Source organism: Bombina bombina, chromosome 2 (genome assembly GCF_027579735.1).
Source record: "Bombina bombina isolate aBomBom1 chromosome 2, aBomBom1.pri, whole genome shotgun sequence".
Lineage (NCBI taxonomy): Eukaryota > Metazoa > Chordata > Amphibia > Anura > Bombinatoridae > Bombina > Bombina bombina.
Genome location: NC_069500.1, coordinates 589,024,544 through 589,044,739, shown reverse-complemented (window position 1 = coordinate 589,044,739; position 20,196 = coordinate 589,024,544). Strand labels below are relative to the sequence as shown.

The window sequence follows — 20,196 nt, the reverse complement described above, 5'->3', positions numbered from 1 at the left end:
AAAATAATCAGAATGACGAGATAAATTAACAAGCTGATAAAATCAGATAAATGACTAATAAAAAACAGCATAATTCTTGATATAGATAAGACACAGCATGGACTGCTGTTAGAATTATGGAGGATCTAACAATCTAGTATTCTAGTAAAAGTATTTTACACATTGTTGGAGATTGTAAGATACTTTTACTAGAATACTAGATTCTTGTATATTTTTAGATATTTCCAACCTGTTTTAATTTTATTCATTTTTTACTTTTTATTCCTCCATCATTCTGCCTGTCAAAACCTTCAGTCTCGATCATTCCCTTCAGTGGCTACGTGCATGGAAGTTTTAGGTCTCATGACTGCAGCATCGGGCGCGATTCCCTTTGCTCATTTTCTTATGAGACATCTGCAGCTTTGCATGCTGAATCAATGGTGCAGGGATTATACTCTGATATCACAGTTGATATACTTAAATCCCAACATTCAACTTTCTTGGGCGGAATCCAACTCCTGTCTAATTTCTGCGATACATATCCCAGGTGTAGACGATTGGGAAGCGGATTATCTCAGTCGTCAGTCTTTACATCCAGGGGAGTGGTCTCTCCATCCGGATGTATTTTGTCAGATTGTACAGATGTGGGGTCTCCCCAAAATAGATCTCATGGCTTCCCATCTAAACAAGAAGCTTCCCAGGTACCTTTCCAGGTCCAGGGATCCTCAGGCGGAGATGGTGGATGCGTTAGCAGTTCCTTGGTTTTACCAACCTGTTTTTTCAGCCTCTAGTTCTTCTTCCAAGGGTGATCTCCAAGATCATATTAGAACAATCGCATGTGTTTCTGATAGCACCAGCATGGCCTCACAGATTTTGGTTTGCGGATCTTGTCCGGATGTCAAGTTTCCAACCTTGGCCACTTCCTTTAAGGCCAGACCTTCTGTCTCAAGGGCCGTTTTTCCATCAGGATCTCAAATCGTTAAATTTGAAGGTATGAAAATTGAATGCTTAGTACTTAGTCATAGAGGTTTCTGTGACTCAGTGATTAATACTATGCTACAGGCTCGTAAGTCTGTTTCAAGGAAGATTTATCATCGGGTTTGGAAAACCTATATTTCATGGTGTTCTTCTCATTCTCATAAATTCTCTTGGCATGCTTTTAGAATTCCTAGAATTTTACAGTTTCTTCAGGATGGTTTGGATAAAGGTTTGTCTGCAAGTTCTTTGAAGGGACAAATCTTTGCTCTTTCTGTTTTATTTCATAGAAAGATTGCTAAGCTTCCTGATATTCACCATTTTGTTCAGGCTTTGGTTCATATCAAGCCTGTTGTTAAATCAACCTCTCTTCCTTGCAGTCTTAATTTGGTTTTGAAGGCTTTGCAGGCTCCTCCTTTTGTGCCTATGCATTCTTTGGATATGAAACTACTTTCTTGGAAAGTGTTGTTCCTTTTGGCTATCTTTTCTGCTACAAGAGTGTCTGAATTGTCTGCTCTCTCCTGTGAGTCTCCTTTTCTGATTTTCCATCAGGATAAGGCTCTTTTGTGGACTTTGTTTAAATTTCTTCCTAAGGTTGTGAATTTGAACAACATTAGTAGGGAAATTGTTGTTCTGTCCTTATCCTAAGAATACTCTTGAAAGATCTTTACATTCTTCGGATGTTGTAAGGGCTTTGACATATTATGTCGTAGCTACTAAAGATTTCAGGAAGACTTCTAGTCTATTTGTTTGTTGTTTTTTCTGGTCCTAGGAAAGGTCAAAAAGCCTCTGTCATTTATTTGGCATCTTGGTTAAAGCTTTTGATTCACAAGGCTTATTTGGAGGCGGGACAGTCTCCGCCTCAGAGAATTACAGCTCATTCTACTAGATCAGTCGCCACTTCTTGGGCTTTTAAGAATGAAGCTTCGGTTGATCAGATTTGCAAAGCAGCAACTTGGTCTTCTTTGCATACGTTTACTACATTTTACAATTTTGATGTATTTGCTTCTTCTGAAGCAGTCTTTGGTAGAAAAGTTCTTCAGGCAGCTGTTTCAGTTTGATTCTTCTGCTTATGATTTAAGTTTTTTTTCTTGAAATTTATGAGAGACTTATTGTTTTGTGGATTTAATTTTTGCAGCAGAAATAGCTGTTTTTGTTTTATCCCTCCCTTTCTAGTGACTCTTCTGTGGTCACCCACATCTTGGGTATTTCTATCCCATACGTCACTAGCTCATGGACTCTTGCCAATTACATGATAGAAAACTAAATTTATTTAAGAATTGACCTAATAAATTCATTTCTTTCATATTGGCAAGAGTCCATGAGGCCCAACCTTTTTATGGTGGTTATGGTTTTTGTATAAAAACACAATTTTATTTCCAGTTTCTCTTTTTGTATGCCTTTTTACACCTTATTTTTTTTTCACCCCACTATTTCGCTATTCGTTAAACTGAATTGTGGGTGTGGTGAGGGGTGTATTTATAGGCATTTGAGGTTTGGGAAACTTTGCCCCTCCTGGTAGGATTGTATATCCCATACGTCACTAGCTCATGGACTCTTGCCAATATGAAAGAAATGAATTTATCAGGTAAGTTCTTACATAAATTATGTTTTTTTAAGAGGTGTACGTTTGAACTGCTCTTGATTTGCAAAATTTTGTAAATGTGCTAACAAAAGGACATTGATGATTTAAAAAAATGTCTTTTGCAATGCACGGTTTGCTGATATATGCTAAAAGTTTTCCTTTAATTGGATACCTCTTTAAAATATTTAATTTTATTTTTTGAATTTATTTCTAAATACAAATGTTTATTTTTCCAGAGCGATACAAATTGGTGGAAAGGTACTTGCAAAGGAAAAACAGGCCTGATACCAAGCAACTATGGTAAGTTTTTGCAAAATAATGTCACACATATGAAAGCATATAGTTTTTAAAGGGACAGTATACACCAATATTTTATATAACTTCATGTAATAGTCACTACTGTAAAGAAGAATATGCACAGATACTGATCTAAAAATCCAGTATAAAACATTTTAAAAACTTACGTTGAAGCGCCTAGTTTAGCACTGTTGATAAGGTTTAGGCTGAGACACCCACTGAAAGGGGCTGAGATAGCAGGAAGAGCAGACCCTCCCCTGCATAAGAAAAAGAACCATTACACAAGTAGGGGTCTGTAGACATCTGATACTTTGGTGCTTTGATAAGAGCGTGCAAGTCAGCACATCGTTATTAAAAAAAAAAATAAGCAAATCTATACATTGTTACAAAAACACTCCCAGATGGGCTTTATAAACGGATCATCTACAAAACATTTATGCAAAAAAATATCTATTGTACAGTGTCCCATTAAGTACCATAAATGGATTTGATTTGTTTTTCATGAAATTAACCAATCTGTATGATCTAAATTGTGGGATTATGATTGAATTAAAATGCCATGCAGAATGCAACAGAATAGCAACCAGATATTCATTCCCCACTGCACATAGGGATTCCAGGTGTCCAGTATTAAACTGAACAATCCAGTATTTTAGGAGACTGTTCAGTAAAATCGGTGCAAAAAGACTGGACATTTTAGTTTTTTATCTACATTTTTAAAGGCCTCCTATGCTTCTATGCATTATAGCTATGGCCCAGAAGTAAACCATTCCTGCCCATGTACTAATCTGTGTTCCTGGCAACCATGGATGGAATAGATAAAAAAATAAATAAAAAATAAATCACTGTTTTTATGTTGCTGTCATGGGGGTTACAACACTAGTCTATGGGCTAGATTACGAGTGGAAGTTACCCCTCCCACTCGCACGCTAACTCCACTCGACTTCTGCTTTTTGGGTGTATCGGTTAGCGGGTGTATCATGAGTTAATAGAAAAAAGATTGCCCGTGTGCTAAACCAACGCGCACAAAAGTTAGAATAACACGACCGCGTTAACGTACTCCCTGATAGACATGAATGCGCGCTTACCCGAATCACCATAAGCCCTCTACTCTAGTAACGCTTAACCCGACCACATAGCCACCGGAAAGTACCCACTACACTAACCTGCCACATAGCCCACCACAAAGTACCCTCCACAAAGTACCTGCTATACCATGTACCCCCTAAACTGCCACAACTCCCATATCACAAACTGCCCCACTACTCTAAAACCCCTAAACTGCCACATCCCCATCTCAAACTACCTTTCTACACTATTAACTCCTTAACTTCCACAACCCTCATTGCAAAGTACCACTCTACATTATTAACCCCTAAACAGCTAGAAACCCCACCACAAAATACTCACTAACATCTAATCTTCTAACCTAACACCCCCTAAGTTGCCCTCTAAAAAAATCTAACCTTACCTGATTAAAAAAACCCAAAACAGTTCTACCTATTCTAAAACTAAAGCTCCACTTAAAAACCCCCACCCCAAAATAAAAAAACCTATACTAATACTGAACTATGGCAATAGCCATTTAAAATGACTTTTTGTAGGGCATTGCCCTAAAGTGACAGCTCTTTATCAGACAAAGAAATTTCCCAACACCATTTTACAAGTAACACCACACCGACAAAAAAAGGCTATCTAAAAAAATGTATATGGTGCAGGAGAAGTCCCAGCTCTAGTCCATACACCATTCCACAGCACCTTAGTGTTTCAATCATCTTATTTTATTAGGCACATATGAAAACAATGTGACGTTTCGGGGGTCACCCCCATAATGGTGTGATTAAAGGGGGTTACCTGAAAAGTCCCATTGTTTTCATATGTGACTAATAAAATAAGATGATTTAAACACTAAGGTGCTGTGGACATTTGGCTGTGATATAGTTAAAAGTCTGGGGGGGGGTAAGAGTGAATAAGTGTTTATGAGGCTGTCAGAAGCTGCATGTGCAAGGTCTATTTATAGTTCTGGTGTGTGTATGGTGCTGAAAGATGGGCTGCAGTGCTATGAGATTGATATCGTTTGTATACATGACTGCAGCGCCAGGGGTAGGATCTAATCTTATTTATGTATTATTCTTTATTACATATAAACTTGATAAAAAACATTTATTATGCTTGGACTTCCATATTATTATTATAATAATGACACATGAAAAAAACAATACTGGTCCTTAATATTGCAGTTTTCGTCTGCAGACTTTATTTATAAGTGTATTTTATTTCACAAAATTGTATTGGTAGAAGTTAATTGTACGCAAAACAAGATTGTTATTCTGTGTCTTGAACTAATGCGCTGTCAAAGCTAAATATTTAATTACTGATAATAATATACAATTTAACAATAAACGTTAATCTGAAAACCGTTGGGACTAACATAACTGATAGTGATTTGTTCTTCTTCCTCTTAGTTGCTGAACAGGCGGAGTCTATAGATAACCCACTGCATGAAGCTGCGAAAAGAGGTGTGTGCTCATCTGTCTATAAAGTCTCAAAACAGCCAACAAGGAAAGGGCTTGGCAATATGAACAAAATGTGTTATTAATTATCATATTATTAAGATGTTTTGACAAAGATCTTAACCATATTAGCTGCCTGATGATATAAACCTGTCTGCTCTGGAGAGATTATCTAAGAAGTCAGGTCAGTACTGTGAGGTCCCTCAAATAATTTTAGAAAGGCAAATTTTAGCTTGAGAGCTGTTTATGTAGCTGTGCTGGGTTTTGGATGTGAAGTAGAGGCACGTACATTGCAATATATTGCTCATAAAAAGACCCCAAAGATTTTTATATAAAAACCAGTATTGTCAAAGGATTAGATAGAATACGGATAAAGATTCATTCAAACATTGATTAAACAATATAACAATCTGCAAATACAGTAGCAATAGGAGATTACAGTATAGAAACAAGTAAACCATACTCCGCTCTCTTGATATGGACCACTGCCTCCCCAGTCTCTCCCAGGACCATTTTTACTAGTGGTTGCTGGATGGTGGTGCTGGTCCCTTTTGGAGCCCCCTCACATTTGGAACAGTGCCACCATGCAACCAGCACTTAAATCATATATTAAAGGGACACTGTAACCAAAATTTTTCTTTCGTGATTCAGATTGAGCATGAAATTTTAAGCAACTTTCTAATTTACTCCTATTATCAATTTTTCTTCATTCTCTTAGTATCTTTATTTGAAATGCAAGAATGTAAGTTTAGATGCCGGCCCATTTTTGGTGAACAACCTGGGTTGTCCTTGCTGATTGGTGGATAAATTCATCCACCAATAAAAAAGTGCTGTCCAGAGTACTGAAACCAAAAAAAGCTTAGATGCCTTCTTTTTCAAATAATGATAGCAAGAGAACGAAGAAAAATTGAAAATAGGAGTAAATTAGAAAGTTGCTTAAAATTTCATGCTCAATCTGAATCAAGAAAGAAAAATTTTGGTTACAGTGTCCCTTTAAGCACGCTAAACACTTTATCTTATATATTCAATGAGTGTCCTAACAATCATACAGATAACCCCTAAGGAAGCAATCTAGCTAAATAATTAATCTAATATCTCTTATACAGTATAATGGAATGATACAATACGCACCCCTCCAGTGCTCTACAAGGTAAAGATTAAGAATGTGTCCTATGTCCATCAAGCGGAGAAAGCAGAAATGAATCAATAACCGGCAAGCTATCCAATTAAGGGCTAGATTACAAGTGGAGCGCTAATTTATTACGCGTCTGTAAATAGGGAAATTTGCCTTTTTGCAGGCGCGCGATAAATAACCAGCCTTTACAAGCTTATTGCTACCGCGAGATTCTTGATGCTACAGATTCACTAACGGTATTAACAATTCCAGTGTTATAGTAGAGCGTAAATTAATAATGCTAGTGTACTGGGAGATAGGTCTTTTGACCTTGGATAAAGAATATTTGATAGCATTTTAAAATCATGTTATTTATGGTAGATTCACAAACTTTTATTTTGAAATGCTTTTGATAGCTTGTTAGCTGCCACTGATTTATCTTGACTCCTTAACATTGAAGTGTTAAGTTTCCTTTCCCTTTGTAATGTTGATATTTATGATCCCTGGAGTTTTGGAGTCACAGCTCCTAAAATTTACTTCTAATGCTATCTAAAATCTTTCAGCGACTCATCAGTATTTCATATTGATTTGTCAAGCAACTTACACAAGACAGAGAACATGATGGTAGTGACTTTTTATGATTTTTTATTTTTTTAATGAGTTTTAGAGTAATACATTTTGAGGCAAACATCTCAATTGTTGAATTTTGCTAAAAATATCTATATAATTTACATCCTTGCTATGTAAAAATATAGATGCATTTAGCAGACAGCTATATTTGCTGCATGATTAACCCGATTGAACTCAGATTAAAGGTAATGCAAGTCCTTTATTAACACTTAGTGAGCAATATCTTAAATCCTATATAATAAAAGGCCAGGTATGTTTGTCAGATGCAGTAGAGACTGCATGAGGACAAACGTACCTGGCCTTCAGCAGCAGAGGAGTGCGCACTGTGGAAGCTGCCTGGTGGGGGCGCGACCGGCTGTGCCGTGATGGGCGCGTGACCGGGCGTGCCGTGATAGGGGCATGGTTGGCGGGCGTGACGAGTTGGCGTGACCGGGCGCGTGTGTGAAGGGGCGTGGCTGACGGGAGCAGCCGTGGTGGCAGCGGCATGGTCAAGTGAGAGAGCAAAACAGAGGGGAGAGAAAAGGGGGAGAGAGAGAGACCAAAAGAGAGTGGGGGGAGACCAAAATAGAGCAGGGAAAGAGCAAAAGAGAGGGGGGAAAGAGGGGAGAGAGAGCAAAAGAGAGAGAGCAAAAGAGGGGGAGAGAGGGAGCACAAAAGAGGGGGAGAGAGAGAGCTCGGGAGAGAGCAAAAGAGGAGGAGGGGGAGGGAGAGAGAGAGCGAGCAGCCGTGGTGGCAGCGGCATGGTTAAGTGAGAGAGAAAAACAGAGGGGAGAGCAAAACAGAGGGGAAAGAGGAGGAGGAGAGAGAGAGACCAAAAGAGAGTGGGGAGAGACCAAAAGAGAGGGGGGAAAGAGGGGAGAGAGAGGGGGAGCAAAAGAGGGGGAGAGAGAGAGCGCAAAAGAGGGGGAGAGAGAGAGCGCAAAAGAGGGGGAGAGAGAGAGCTCAAAAGAGAGGGGGGCAAAAGAGGGGAGAGAGCAAAAGAGAGGGGAGAGAGAGCAAATGAGGGTAGGGGGGGAGATAGAGAGGGGGAGAGAGAGAGCAAAAGAGGGGGGGGAGAGGGAGCAGCCTTGGTGGCAGCGGCATGGTTAAGTGAGAGAGAAAAACAGAGGGGAGAGACCAAAAGAGAGGGGGGGTGCAAAAGAGAGGAGGGAGAGAGAGAGCAAAAGAGAGGAAGGAGAGAGAGAGCAAAAGAGAGGAGGGAGAGAGAGAGCAAAAGAGAGGAGGGAGAGAGAGAGCAAAAGAGGGGGGAGAGAGAGATCAAAAGAGGGGGGGAGAGGGAGCAGCCGTGGTGGCAGCGGCATGGTTAAGTGAGAGAGAAAAAAAGAGGGCAGAGGGAGAGACCAAAAGAGGGCAGAGGGAGAGACCAAAAGAGGGCAGAGGGAGAGACCAAAAGAGGGCAGAGGGAGAGACCAAAAGAGGGCAGAGGGAGAGACCAAAAGAGGGCAGAGGGAGAGACCAAAAGAGGGCAGAGGGAGAGACCAAAAGAGGGCAGAGAGAGAGACCAAAAGAGGGGAGAGAGAGAGACCAAAAGAGGGGAGAGAGAGAGACCAAAAGAGGGGAGAGAGAGAGCAAAAGAGAGAGAGAGCAAAAGAGAGAGAGAGCAAAAGAGAGAGAGAGCAAAAGAGGGGGAGAGAGCAAAAGAGAGAGAGAGCAAAAGAGAGAGAGAGAGAGCAAGAGGGGGGGAGAGAGAGAGAGCAAAAGAGAGAGAGAGAGCAAAAGAGAGAGAGAGAGCAAAAGAGGGGGGAGAGAGAGCGCAAAAGGGAGGGGGGAGAGCAAAAGAGTAGGGGACAGAGAGAGCAAAAGAGGGGGGGGGGAGAGAGCGCAAAAGGGGGAGAGAGGGAGCAGCGGCATGGTTAAGTGAGAGAGACAAACAGAGGGGAGAGAGGGTGGGGAGAGACCAAGAGAGAGAGAGCAAAAGAGAGAGAGAGAGCAAAAGAGAGAGAGAGAGAGAGAACAAAAGAGGGGGAGAGAGCAAAAGAGAGAGAGAGCAAGAGGGGGGGAGAGAGAGAGGGAGAGCAAAAGAGAGAGAGCAAAAGAGAGAGAGCAAAAGAGGGGGAGAGAGAGAGAGCGCAAAAGGGAGGGGGGAGAGCAAAAGAGTAGGGGACAGAGAGAGCAAAAGAGGGGGGGGAGAGAGCACAAAAGGGGGAGAGAGGGAGCAGCTGTGGTGGCAGAGGCATGGTTAAGTGAGAGAGACAAACAGAGGGGAGAGAGGAGGGGGAGAGAGACCAAAAGAGAGTGGGGAGAGACCAAAAGAGAGTGGGGAGAGACCAAAAGAGAGTGGGGAGAGACCAAAAGAGAGTGGGGAGAGACCAAAAGAGAGAAGGGAAAGAGCAAAAGAGAGGGGGGAAAGAGAGAGCGCAAAAGAGGGGGAGAGAGAGAGCGCAAAAGAGGGGGAGAGAGAGAGCGCAAAAGAGGGGGAGAGAGAGAGCTCAAAAGAAGGGGAGAGAGAGAGCTCAAAAGAGAGGGGGAGAGCAAAAGAGGGGAGAGAGCAAAAGAGAGGAGGGAGAGAGAGAGCAAAAGAGAGGGGGGAGAGAGAGAGCAAAAGAGAGGGGGGAGAGAGAGAGCAAAAGAGAGGGGGGAGAGAGAGAGCAAAAGAGAGGGGGGAGAGAGAGAGAGCAAAAGAGAGGGGGGAGAGAGAGAGAGCAAAAGAGAGGGGGGAGAGAGAGCAAAAGAGGGGGGAGAGAGAGCAAAAGAGGGGGAGAGAGGGAGCAGCCGTGGTGGCAGCGGCATGGTTAAGTGAGAGAGAAAAACAGAGGGGGGAGAGGAGGGGGAGAGGGAGAGACCAAAAGAGAGGAGGGAAAGGGCAAAAGAGAGAGCAAGCAAAAGAGAGAGAGAGCAAAAGAGAGAGAGAGCAAAAGAGAGAGAGAGCAAAAGAGAGAGAGAGCAAAAGAGAGAGAGAGCAAAAGAGAGAGAGAGCAAAAGAGAGAGAGAGCAAAAGAGAGAGAGAGCAAAAGAGAGAGAGAGCAAAAGAGAGAGAGCAAAAAGAGAGAGAGAGAGAGCAAAAGAGAGAGAGAGCAAAAGAGAGAGAGAGCAAAAGAGAGAGAGAGCAAAAGAGAGAGAGAGCAAAAGAGAGAGAGAGCAAAAGAGAGAGAGAGCAAAAGAGAGAGAGAGCAAAAGAGAGAGCAAAAGAGAGAGAGAGAGAGCAAAAGAGAGAGAGAGAGCAAAAGAGAGAGAGAGCAAAAGAGAGAGAGAGCAAAAGAGAGAGAGAGAGCAAAAGAGAGAGAGAGCAAAAGAGAGAGAGAGCAAAAGAGAGAGAGAGCAAAAAGAGAGAGAGAGAGCAAAAAGAGAGAGCAAAAGAGAGAGAGAGAGCAAAAGAGAGAGAGAGAGAGCAAAAGAGAGAGAGAGAGCAAAAGAGAGAGAGAGAGCAAAAGAGAGAGAGAGAGAGCGCAAAAGAGAGAGAGAGAGAGCGCAAAAGAGAGAGAGAGAGCAAAAGAGGGAGAGAGAGAGCAAAAGAGGGAGAGAGAGAGCAAAAGAGGGAGAGAGAGAGCAAAAGAGGGAGAGAGAGAGCAAAAGAGGGAGAGAGAGAGCAAAAGAGAGGGAGAGAGAGAGCAAAAGAGAGGGAGAGAGAGAGCAAAAGAGAGGGAGAGAGAGAGCAAAAGAGAGGGAGAGAGAGAGCAAAAGAGAGGGAGAGAGAGAGCAAAAGAGAGGGAGAGAGAGAGCAAAAGAGAGAGAGAGAGAGAGCAAAAGAGAGAGAGAGAGAGAGAGCAAAAGAGAGAGAGAGAGAGCAAAAGAGAGAGAGAGAGAGCAAAAGAGAGAGAGAGAGAGCAAAAGAGAGAGAGAGAGAGCAAAAGAGAGAGAGAGAGAGCAAAAGAGAGAGAGAGAGAGCAAAAGAGAGAGAGAGAGAGCAAAAGAGAGAGAGAGAGCAAAAGAGAGAGAGAGAGCAAAAGAGAGAGAGAGCAAGAGGGGGAGAGAGAGAGAGCGCAAAAGGGGGGGGGAGAGAGTGCAAAAGGGAGGGGGGAGAGAGAGAGAGTGCAAAAGAGGGGGGAAGAGAGCAAAAGAGAGGGGGGAAGAGAGCAAAAGAGGAGGGGGGAGAGAGCAAAAGAGGAGGGGGGAGAGAGCAAAAGAGGAGGGGGGAGAGAGCAAAAGAGGAGGGGGGAGAGAGCAAAAGAGGAGGGGGGAGAGAGCAAAAGAGGAGGGGGGGAGAGAGCAAAAGAGGAGGGGGGAGAGAGCAAAAGAGGAGGGGGGAGAGAGCAAAAGAGGAGGGGGGAGAGAGCAAAAGAGGAGGGGGGAGAGAGCAAAAGAGGAGGGGGGACAGAGCAAAAGAGGAGGGGGGACAGAGCAAAAGAGCAGGGGGGAGAGCAAAAGAGGAGGGGGAGAGAGCAAAAGAGGAGGGGGGAGAGAGCAAAAGAGGGGGAGAGAGGGAGCAGCCTTGGTGGCAGCGGCATGGTTAAGTGAGAGAGAAAAACAGGGGAGAGAGGAGGGGGAGAGAGACCAAAAGAGAGTGGGATGTGACCAAAAGAGAGGAGGGAAAGAACAAAAGAGAGGGGGGAAAGAGGGGAGTGAGAGAGGGGGAGCAAAAGAAAGAGAGAGCAAAAGAGAGAGAGAGAGCAAAAGAGAGGAGAGAGAGAGCACAAAAGAGGGGGGGAGAGAGCTCCAAATGGGTGGGGGGAGAGCAAAAGAGGGGAGAGAGCAAAAGAGAGGAGAGAGAGAGAGAGCAAAAGAGGGGGGGAGAGAGAGCAAAAGGGGGAGAGAGAGAGCAAAAGAGGGGGAGAGAGAGTTAAGTGAGAGAGAAAAACAGAGGGGGAGAGGAGGGGGAGATGGAGAGACCAAAAGAGAGGAGGGAAAGAGCAAAAGAAAGGGGAGAGAGAGAGGGGGAGCAAAAGAGAGAGAGCAAGAGGGGGAGAGAGAGAGAGCAAAAGAGGGGGGGGGAGAGCTCAAGAGGAGGGGGGAGAGAGAGCAAAAGGGGGGGGAGAGAGAGATCTCAAAAGAGGGGGGGGGGAGAGCTCAAAAGAGAGGGCGGAGAGAGCTCAAAAGAGAGGGGGGAGAGAGAGAGCAAAAGAGAAGGGGGGGGAGAGAGGGAGCAAGGGTTGGAACTGCGGTATTTTAAAAAAATTGGCCCGTGTACACGGGCTTTAGGAATAGTAGTATAATAATTCAATAATCTCTCTGATGACATACGTCACTTAATGACTGTGTTATGCTAGGGGCTGTTTAATTTAAAGAGATATGAAACCTACCTATGTAGGCTCTGGAGCTGCTGATTGGTGGCTGCACATGTATACTCAACCAATGTACTCAGCTAGCTTCCATTAGTTCATTGGTGCTTCTTCAACAAAGGATACAAAGCAAATTAGATAATAGAAATGAAATGGAAAGTTGTTTAAAATTGTATTCTCTATCCAAATCGTTAAATAAAATATTTGCATTAACGCATTTCAGGTCCCTTTAAAAGGTGTTATCATGTTTTCTATTTAGAAGAGAGAACTTCAGAATATATATATATTTCTCCAACATAGGTGTGTCCGGTCCACGGCGTCATCCTTACTTGTGGGATATTCTCCTCCCCAACAGGAAATGGCAAAGAGCCCAGCAAAGCTGGTCACATGATCCCTCCTAGGCTCCGCCTTCCCCAGTCATTCTCTTTGCCGTTGTACAGGCAACATCTCCACGGAGATGGCTTAGAGTTTTTTGGTGTTTAACTGTAGTTTTTATTATTCAATCAAGAGTTTGTTATTTTAAAATAGTGCTGGTATGTACTATTTACTCTGAAACAGAAAGGTGATGAAGATTTCTGTTTGTAAGAGGAAAATGATTTTAGCAACCGTTACTAAAATCGATGGCTGTTTCCACACAGGACTGTTGAGAGGAATTAACTTCAGTTGGGGGAAACAGTGAGCAGACTTTTGCTGCTTGAGGTATGACACATTTCTAACAAGACGATGTAATGCTGGAAGCTGTCATTTTCCCTATGGGATCCGGTAAGCCATTTTTATTACATAAGAAAAAAAGGGCTTCACAAGGGCTTTTAAGACTGTAGACATTTTCTGGGCTAAAACGATTGATATATAAACATATTTTAATACTTCATAGCTTTGAGGAATTATTTTATTCTTGGGATTTATGTAAAATAACCGGCAGGCACTGTATTGGACACCTTATCCTCTAGGGGCTTTCCCTAATCATAGGCAGAGCCTCATTTTCGCGCCTCTATTGCGCACTTGTTTTTGGGAAGCATGACATGCAGATGCATGTGTGAGGAGCTCTGATACACAGAAAAGACTTTCTGAAGGCGTCATTTGGTATCGTATTCCCCTTTGGGCTTGGTTGGGTCTCAGCAAAGCAGATACCAGGGACTGTAAAGGGGTTAAATATAAAAACGGCTCCGGTTCCGTTATTTTAAGAGTTAAAGCTTTCAAATTTGGTGTGCAATACTTTTAAGGCTTTAAGACACTGTGGTGAAATTTTGGTGAATTTTGAACAATTCCTTCATACTTTTTCACATTTGCAGTAATAAAGTGTGTTCAGTTTAAAATTTAAAGTGACAGTAACGGTTTTATTTTAAAACGTTTTTTGTACTTTGTCATCAAGTTTATGCCTGTTTAACATGTCTGAACTACCAGATAGACTGTGTTCTGTATGTGGGGAAGCCAAGGTTCCTTCTCATTTAAATAGATGTGATTTATGTGACACAAAATTTAGAGAAAATGATGCCCAAGATGATTCCTCAAGTGAGGGGAGTAAGCATGGTACTGCATCATCCCCTCCTTCGTCTACACCAGTCTTGCCCACACAGGAGGCCCCTAGTACATCTAGTGCGCCAATACTCCTTACTATGCAACAATTAACGGCTGTAATGGATAATTCTATCAAAAACATTTTAGCCAAAATGCCCACTTATCAGCGAAAGCGCGACTGCTCTGTTTTAGATAATACTGAAGAGCATGAGGACGCTGATGATATTGGTTCTGAAGTGCCCCTACACCAGTCTGAGGGGGCCAGGGAGGTTTTGTCTGAGGGAGAAATTTCAGATTCAGGGAAAATTTCTCAACAAGCTGAACCTGATGTGATTACATTTAAATTTAAATTGGAACATCTCCGCGCCCTGCTTAAGGAGGTGTTATCTACTCTGGATGATTGTGAGAATTTGGTCATTCCAGAGAAATTATGTAAAATGGACAAGTTCCTAGAGGTCCCGGGGCCCCCCGAAGGCACAATTTGGATGTAGTTCGTGCTTTAAAATTCTATTTAGATGCTACAAAGGATTTTAGACAAACATCTTCCTTGTTTGTTGTTTATTCTGGTAAAAGGAGAGGTCAAAAAGCAACTTCTACCTCTCTCTCCTTTTGGCTTAAAAGCATCATCAGATTGGCTTACGAGACTGCCGGACGGCAGCCTCCTGAAAGAATCACAGCTCATTCCACTAGGGCCGTGGCTTCCACATGGGCCTTCAAGAACGAGGCTTCTGTTGATCAGATATGTAAGGCAGCGACTTGGTCTTCACTGCACACTTTTACTAAATTTTACAAATTTGATACTTTTGCTTCTTCTGAGGCTATTTTTGGGAGAAAGGTTTTGCAAGCCGTGGTGCCTTCCATCTAGGTGACCTGATTTGCTCCCTCCCTTCATCCGTGTCCTAAAGCTTTGGTATTGGTTCCCACAAGTAAGGATGATGCCGTGGACCGGACACACCTATGTTGGAGAAAACAGAATTTATGTTTACCTGATAAATTACTTTCTCCAACGGTGTGTCCGGTCCACGGCCCGCCCTGGTTTTTTAATCAGGTCTGATAATTTATTTTCTTTAACTACAGTCACCACGGTATCATATGATTTCTCCTATGCAAATATTCCTCCTTTACGTCGGTCGAATGACTGGGGAAGGCGGAGCCTAGGAGGGATCATGTGACCAGCTTTGCTGGGCTCTTTGCCATTTCCTGTTGGGGAGGAGAATATCCCACAAGTAAGGATGACGCCGTGGACCGGACACACCGTTGGAGAAAGTAATTTATCAGGTAAACATAAATTCTGTTATATATATATATATATATTAGGCGATAAGCCTGCCCAGAGTCTATGTTTAAAAAATACAAGCCCCCACGCTAAAGTTACAAAAAATAAAAAAAAGTTAAATTACAGAAAAAAATAAACAAAGCTATCCAAAATAAAAAATGTAAGCCTAAACTAATACCCCTATAAAAAAAACACCCCCTAAGCTAATACTAAACTACCAATAGCCCTTAAAAGGGCCTTTTGTAGGGCATTGCCCTAAGTTAAACAGCTCTTTTACCTCTAAAAAAAATACTAAGTCCCCCCTAACAGTAAAAAACACCCAAAATAAAAAAACCTAACACTTTAAAAACTAAACTACCCATTGTCCCATTGTCCCTAAAGGGGCATTTGTATGGGCATTGCCATTTAAAGGGCATTCAGCTCTTTTACTGCCTTTAAAAGGGCAATTTAGCTATTTTTCAAGCCCCAAAAAACCCTAACCTTAAAAAAAAAAAAACCACAAAAAAAATGAAAATAAAAAAGCCTAAACCTAAGCCTTTAATAGGCACTCACTGTTCCTGAAATCCGGCAGAGGTCTTCTTCCAGACGGATCCATCATCCTCTATCTTCATCCGGAGTTAAGGCAGCGCGGAACGGAGGTGCGGAGCTATGTTCTTGATGCCTGGATCCTCCGTGGCAATCCTTGGCGGCATGGAGGCTCCTCTTCATCCGATGTCTGTCGTAGACTGAAGATTGAATGCAAAGTACAGCAATCAATTTTGAGTACTTTGCATTCCTATTGGCTGAAATTTTGAAATCAGGGGGGACTTATTATTTTTTTAGAGGTAAAAGAGCTGTTTAACTTAGAGAAATGCCCTACAAAAGGCCCCTTTAAGGGCTATTGGTAGTTTAGATTGGAGGGTGTTTTTAATGGGGGGGGGGGTTATTTTCATAAAGAATTGGTATATTTTTTTTTTTTTTTTTTTGATATTTTTTTTAGTTTTTTTCTGTAATGTTAGACTTTTTTATTTTTTTTAATTTAATGTTAGTTTATTATTCTAATTGTAATTTTAGTATTAATTGGGTTTAATTTAGGGGGTTTAGTAATTAAATTAGTTATTTGCATTGTGGGGTGGTTGGCGGTATAGGGATTAATATATTAGGGTTATTGCGATGTGGGGGTTTGGCGGTTTAGGGGTTAATTAGGGTTATTGCGATATGGGAGTTTGGCGGTTTAGGGGTTAATAGGTTAATTAGGTTTATTGCGATGTGGAGTTTTGGCAGTTTAAGAGTTAATAGGTTAAATAGGTTTATTGCGATGTGGGGGTGGGCGGTTTAGGGGTTAATATTTTAATTATGTTATTTGTGGTTTAGGGGTTAACTTTATTATTTTGCGATGTGGGGGTTGATGGTTTAGGGGTTTAATACTTTGTGCAGAAGGTTAGGTTTTTTTTTTGTAATATTTTGTGCGGGCGGTTACGTGTTTTTTTTAGTAATTTCCTGCGGGGGGTTGCGTGTTTTTTTTTTTTGTTTTTTTTTAGGCTTCCTGTTTTCCTACACTGCATTCAGGTGGATTCCGAAAATGGCAGGGTGGTGAAAGAATCCACCTGGGGTGGATTCTTTCACCACCCTGCCAATTTCGGAATCCACATGGATGCAGCTTCACTGCATCCAGGTGGATTCTTTTGGTTGCGCGCGCAGCCAACATTCTTTTGGCTGCCTTGCGCAGCCAACATTCCTTTTGAGAATGCGTGCGCAACTGGCAACACCAACGGACGCATTACAAACGCGATTATAGTGTGTGTGTGTATGTATGTATATATATATACATATATATATATATATATATATATATATACGTGTGTGTATGAATGTGTGTGTGTGTATATATATATATATATATATATATATATATATATATATATATATATATATATATATATATATATATGTATATGTATGTATGTGTATATGTATGTATATATAGCTTGAGTACACAGTGCTCTATGTTTTTCTGCTGCAGGACCCCTCCAGGGACTTTTTAATGGATTATCAATAAAGCTGTTTTTACTTACTCATTTGACCCACGGATCGAATTCTTTCCTCAGTTCTTGTATATATATATATATATATATAGGAGATTTTACCTCAACACAGAGCTATGAGAATTAGCTGTTAAGCATAATGCAGCAGTATCAACTTTACATTTTCTAATGGTTAACGTCAGCCTGCCTGTTTGCACTTCTTATACCAAGCGTGCCACCATCCTTGTGAGTATCTGTTCACCTGTTTCACGTCACATTGTTCTGCAAATGTTTTGAGTTATCTACACCATGAGGCGCTTTCTTTTTGTTTTTACTATCATTTTCTAATGGTCCCCATGTAAAGAGTTTCAACATAGCTTATAACTTTAAAAAAAAATTATAACAAGGTGTCATGATCTAAAGCTGAAGGGTAATAGATTCAGGAGTAATTTGAGGAAGTTCTTCTTTACAGAAAGGGTGATTGATTCATGGAATAAACTTCCACAAGAGGTAGTAATGACAAACACTGTGGGGGACTTTAAGAATGTCTGGGATAAGCATAAGGCTACCCTACGTACTAATTCACTTTATACTTTTAGGAAATATTGGGCAGACTTACTGGGCCTATGGCTCTTATCTGCCACCAATATCTATGTTTCTATGTTTAAATATGAGGCTTAGTCAATAGCAGAATAATTATGTTAGAATATTCATCCTCTTACCTCATTGTATTATGTATAAGTTGTATGTAAAACATGGTCTATAAATAATGATTTTTTTTCTAAAACCTTATAGGTAACTTGAGCTGGTTGAGAGAATGTCTGGAGAACAGAGTTGGAGTCAATGGTTTAGACAAAGCTGGAAGCACTGCCTTGTACTGGGCTTGCCATGGAGGGCATAAAGGTATTGTATACCACACTTGTCACTGATGCAGAGCAATGGGAGGGCACTGTGCTATAATTTATGGGGTAGGTGGTGTGGCATCTGATTTGCAGCACAGAAATACACAAATACAGAGTTGAAAAATTATACTTTCGTTCATGTAATTGGCTAGTGACGTATGGGATATACATTCCTGCCAGGAGGGGCAAAGTTTCCCAAACCTCAAAATGCCTATAAATACACCCCTCACCACACCCACAATTCAGTTTTTACAAACTTTGCCTACTATGGAGGTGGTGAAGTAAGTTTGTGCTAAGATTTCTACGTTGATATGCGCTTCTCAGCATTTTGAAGCCCGATTCCTCTCAGAGTACAGCGAATGTCAGAGGGATGTGAAGGGAGTATCACCTATTGAATGCAATGGTTTTCCTCACGGGAGATCTATTTCATAGGTTCTCTGTTATCGGTCGTAGAGATTAATCTCCTACCTCCCTTTTCAGATCGACTATATACTCTCAATTTACCATTACCTCTACTGATAACTGTTTTAGTACTGGTTTGGCTATCTGCTATATGTGGATGGGTGTCTTTCGGTAAGTATGTTTTTATTACTTAAGACACCTCAGCTATGGTTTGGCACTTTATGCATTAATATAAAGTGCTAAATATATGTATTGTACTTATATTTGCCATGAGTCAGGTTCATGTATTTCCTTTTGCAAACTGTCACTTTCATATTTGGGGAAAATTAACATATTAAGAAATATTTTTTGTTACCTGGGGTTTAGTCTTTTTTTCAAATTGACTACATTTTTCTTGCAAATTGCGGGCAGGATTAGGCCCGCTGGTGCACCAAATGCTAGACTTTATTGCGTAATTTTTGGCGCAATATTTTTTTGCCGCAAAAGTACGTCCGTTGACGCAAGTTCGTCATTTCCGGCGTCGTAGTTGACGCAGAGTTCCTTACACAGGGTTGCGTTGTTAGTGACGCAATTGTGTTATTTCCGGATGTTGTTGGCGCCAAAAAAATTTCAGTTACGTTGTGCGTCATACTTGGCGCCAAATTTTTTCATTAATTTAATACCCCATTGCTATTTGTCTCTTGCCTTTTTCTATGTCAGAGGGCTATGCTATTTGCATTTTTTTCCCATTCCTGAAACTGTCATATAAGGAAATTGACAAATTTTGCTTTATATGTTGTTTTTTATTTTACATTTTGCAAGATGTCTCAATATGATCCTGCCTCAGAAGTATCTGTTGGAACTTTGCTGCCTGATGTTGGTTCTACTAAAGCTAAGTGCATTATATTTCCGAATGTCATTTGTATTGGTTATCATGATACACTTTTACATGCAGATATTGTGTCCATCAGTTAATAGTACATTCCCTGTTGTTGTTTCTTCAACTTTTAATGTACATGTTATACCTATGAAATTTAAAGAATTTGTTACTGATTCTATTCAGAAGGCTTTGTCTGCTATTCTGCCTTCTAATTAATATAAAGGTCTTTTAAAACTTCTCATAAGGTTGATGAATTTTCAAATGACCGACAACATAATGAATTATCCTCCTCTGATGAGGATCTATCTGATTCAGAAGATCCTTCCTCAGATATTGACACTAACAAATCTACTTATTTATTTAAATTGAAGTATTTTCGTTCTTTGTTAAAGAAGTGTTAATTATTTTGGATATCGTGGAAACTAGTCCTCTTGATACTAGAACTAGTCAATTTTGTTTTTAAACCTCCTGTGGTTACTCCAGAGGTTTTTTTCTGTTCCTGATGCTATTTCTGATATGATTTCTAAGGAATGAAATTAGCCGGGTACTTCTTTTATTCCTTCTTCAAGGTTTAAAAATTGTATCCTTTTACCAGCAATTTTCTATAGAATTTTGTGAAAAGATCCTCAAAGTGGATCAAAGGGGCTATTTCTACTCTTGCTGAACGTACCTCTATTCCTATGGAAGATGGTCCTTAAGTTCCTTTAGATAGGAAACTTGAATCTTATCTAAGGGAAGCTTATTTATATTCAGGTCGTCTCAGGCCTGCAATTTCTTTGGCTGATGTTGCAGCTGCATCAACATTTTTGTTGGAGAATTAGCGCAACAAGAAATTGGATTCTGATTTATCTAGCATTGTTCGCTTACTGCAACATACAAAGCAGTTCTGATGCCTTTTTTTGATATCATCAAGATTGATGTTAGATCTATGTCTTTAGCTATTTTTTAGCTAAAAGAGTTTTGAGGCTTAAATCTTGGAATGCTGAT

General features: G+C 41.1%; 1 protein-coding gene across 1 annotated transcript in view; it reads left to right on the top strand.

Annotated features, from left to right (window-relative positions):
- OSTF1 (osteoclast stimulating factor 1) overlaps window positions 1–20,196 on the top strand; it is a 113,278-nt gene that overhangs the window by 69,015 nt on the left and 24,067 nt on the right. The window contains exons 4-6 of the mRNA XM_053702494.1: window positions 2,776–2,839; window positions 5,302–5,355; window positions 17,842–17,949. Of these exons, the coding sequence (XP_053558469.1) occupies window positions 2,776–2,839; window positions 5,302–5,355; window positions 17,842–17,949 (226 nt within the window). The remainder of the gene's footprint in view (window positions 1–2,775; window positions 2,840–5,301; window positions 5,356–17,841; window positions 17,950–20,196) is intronic.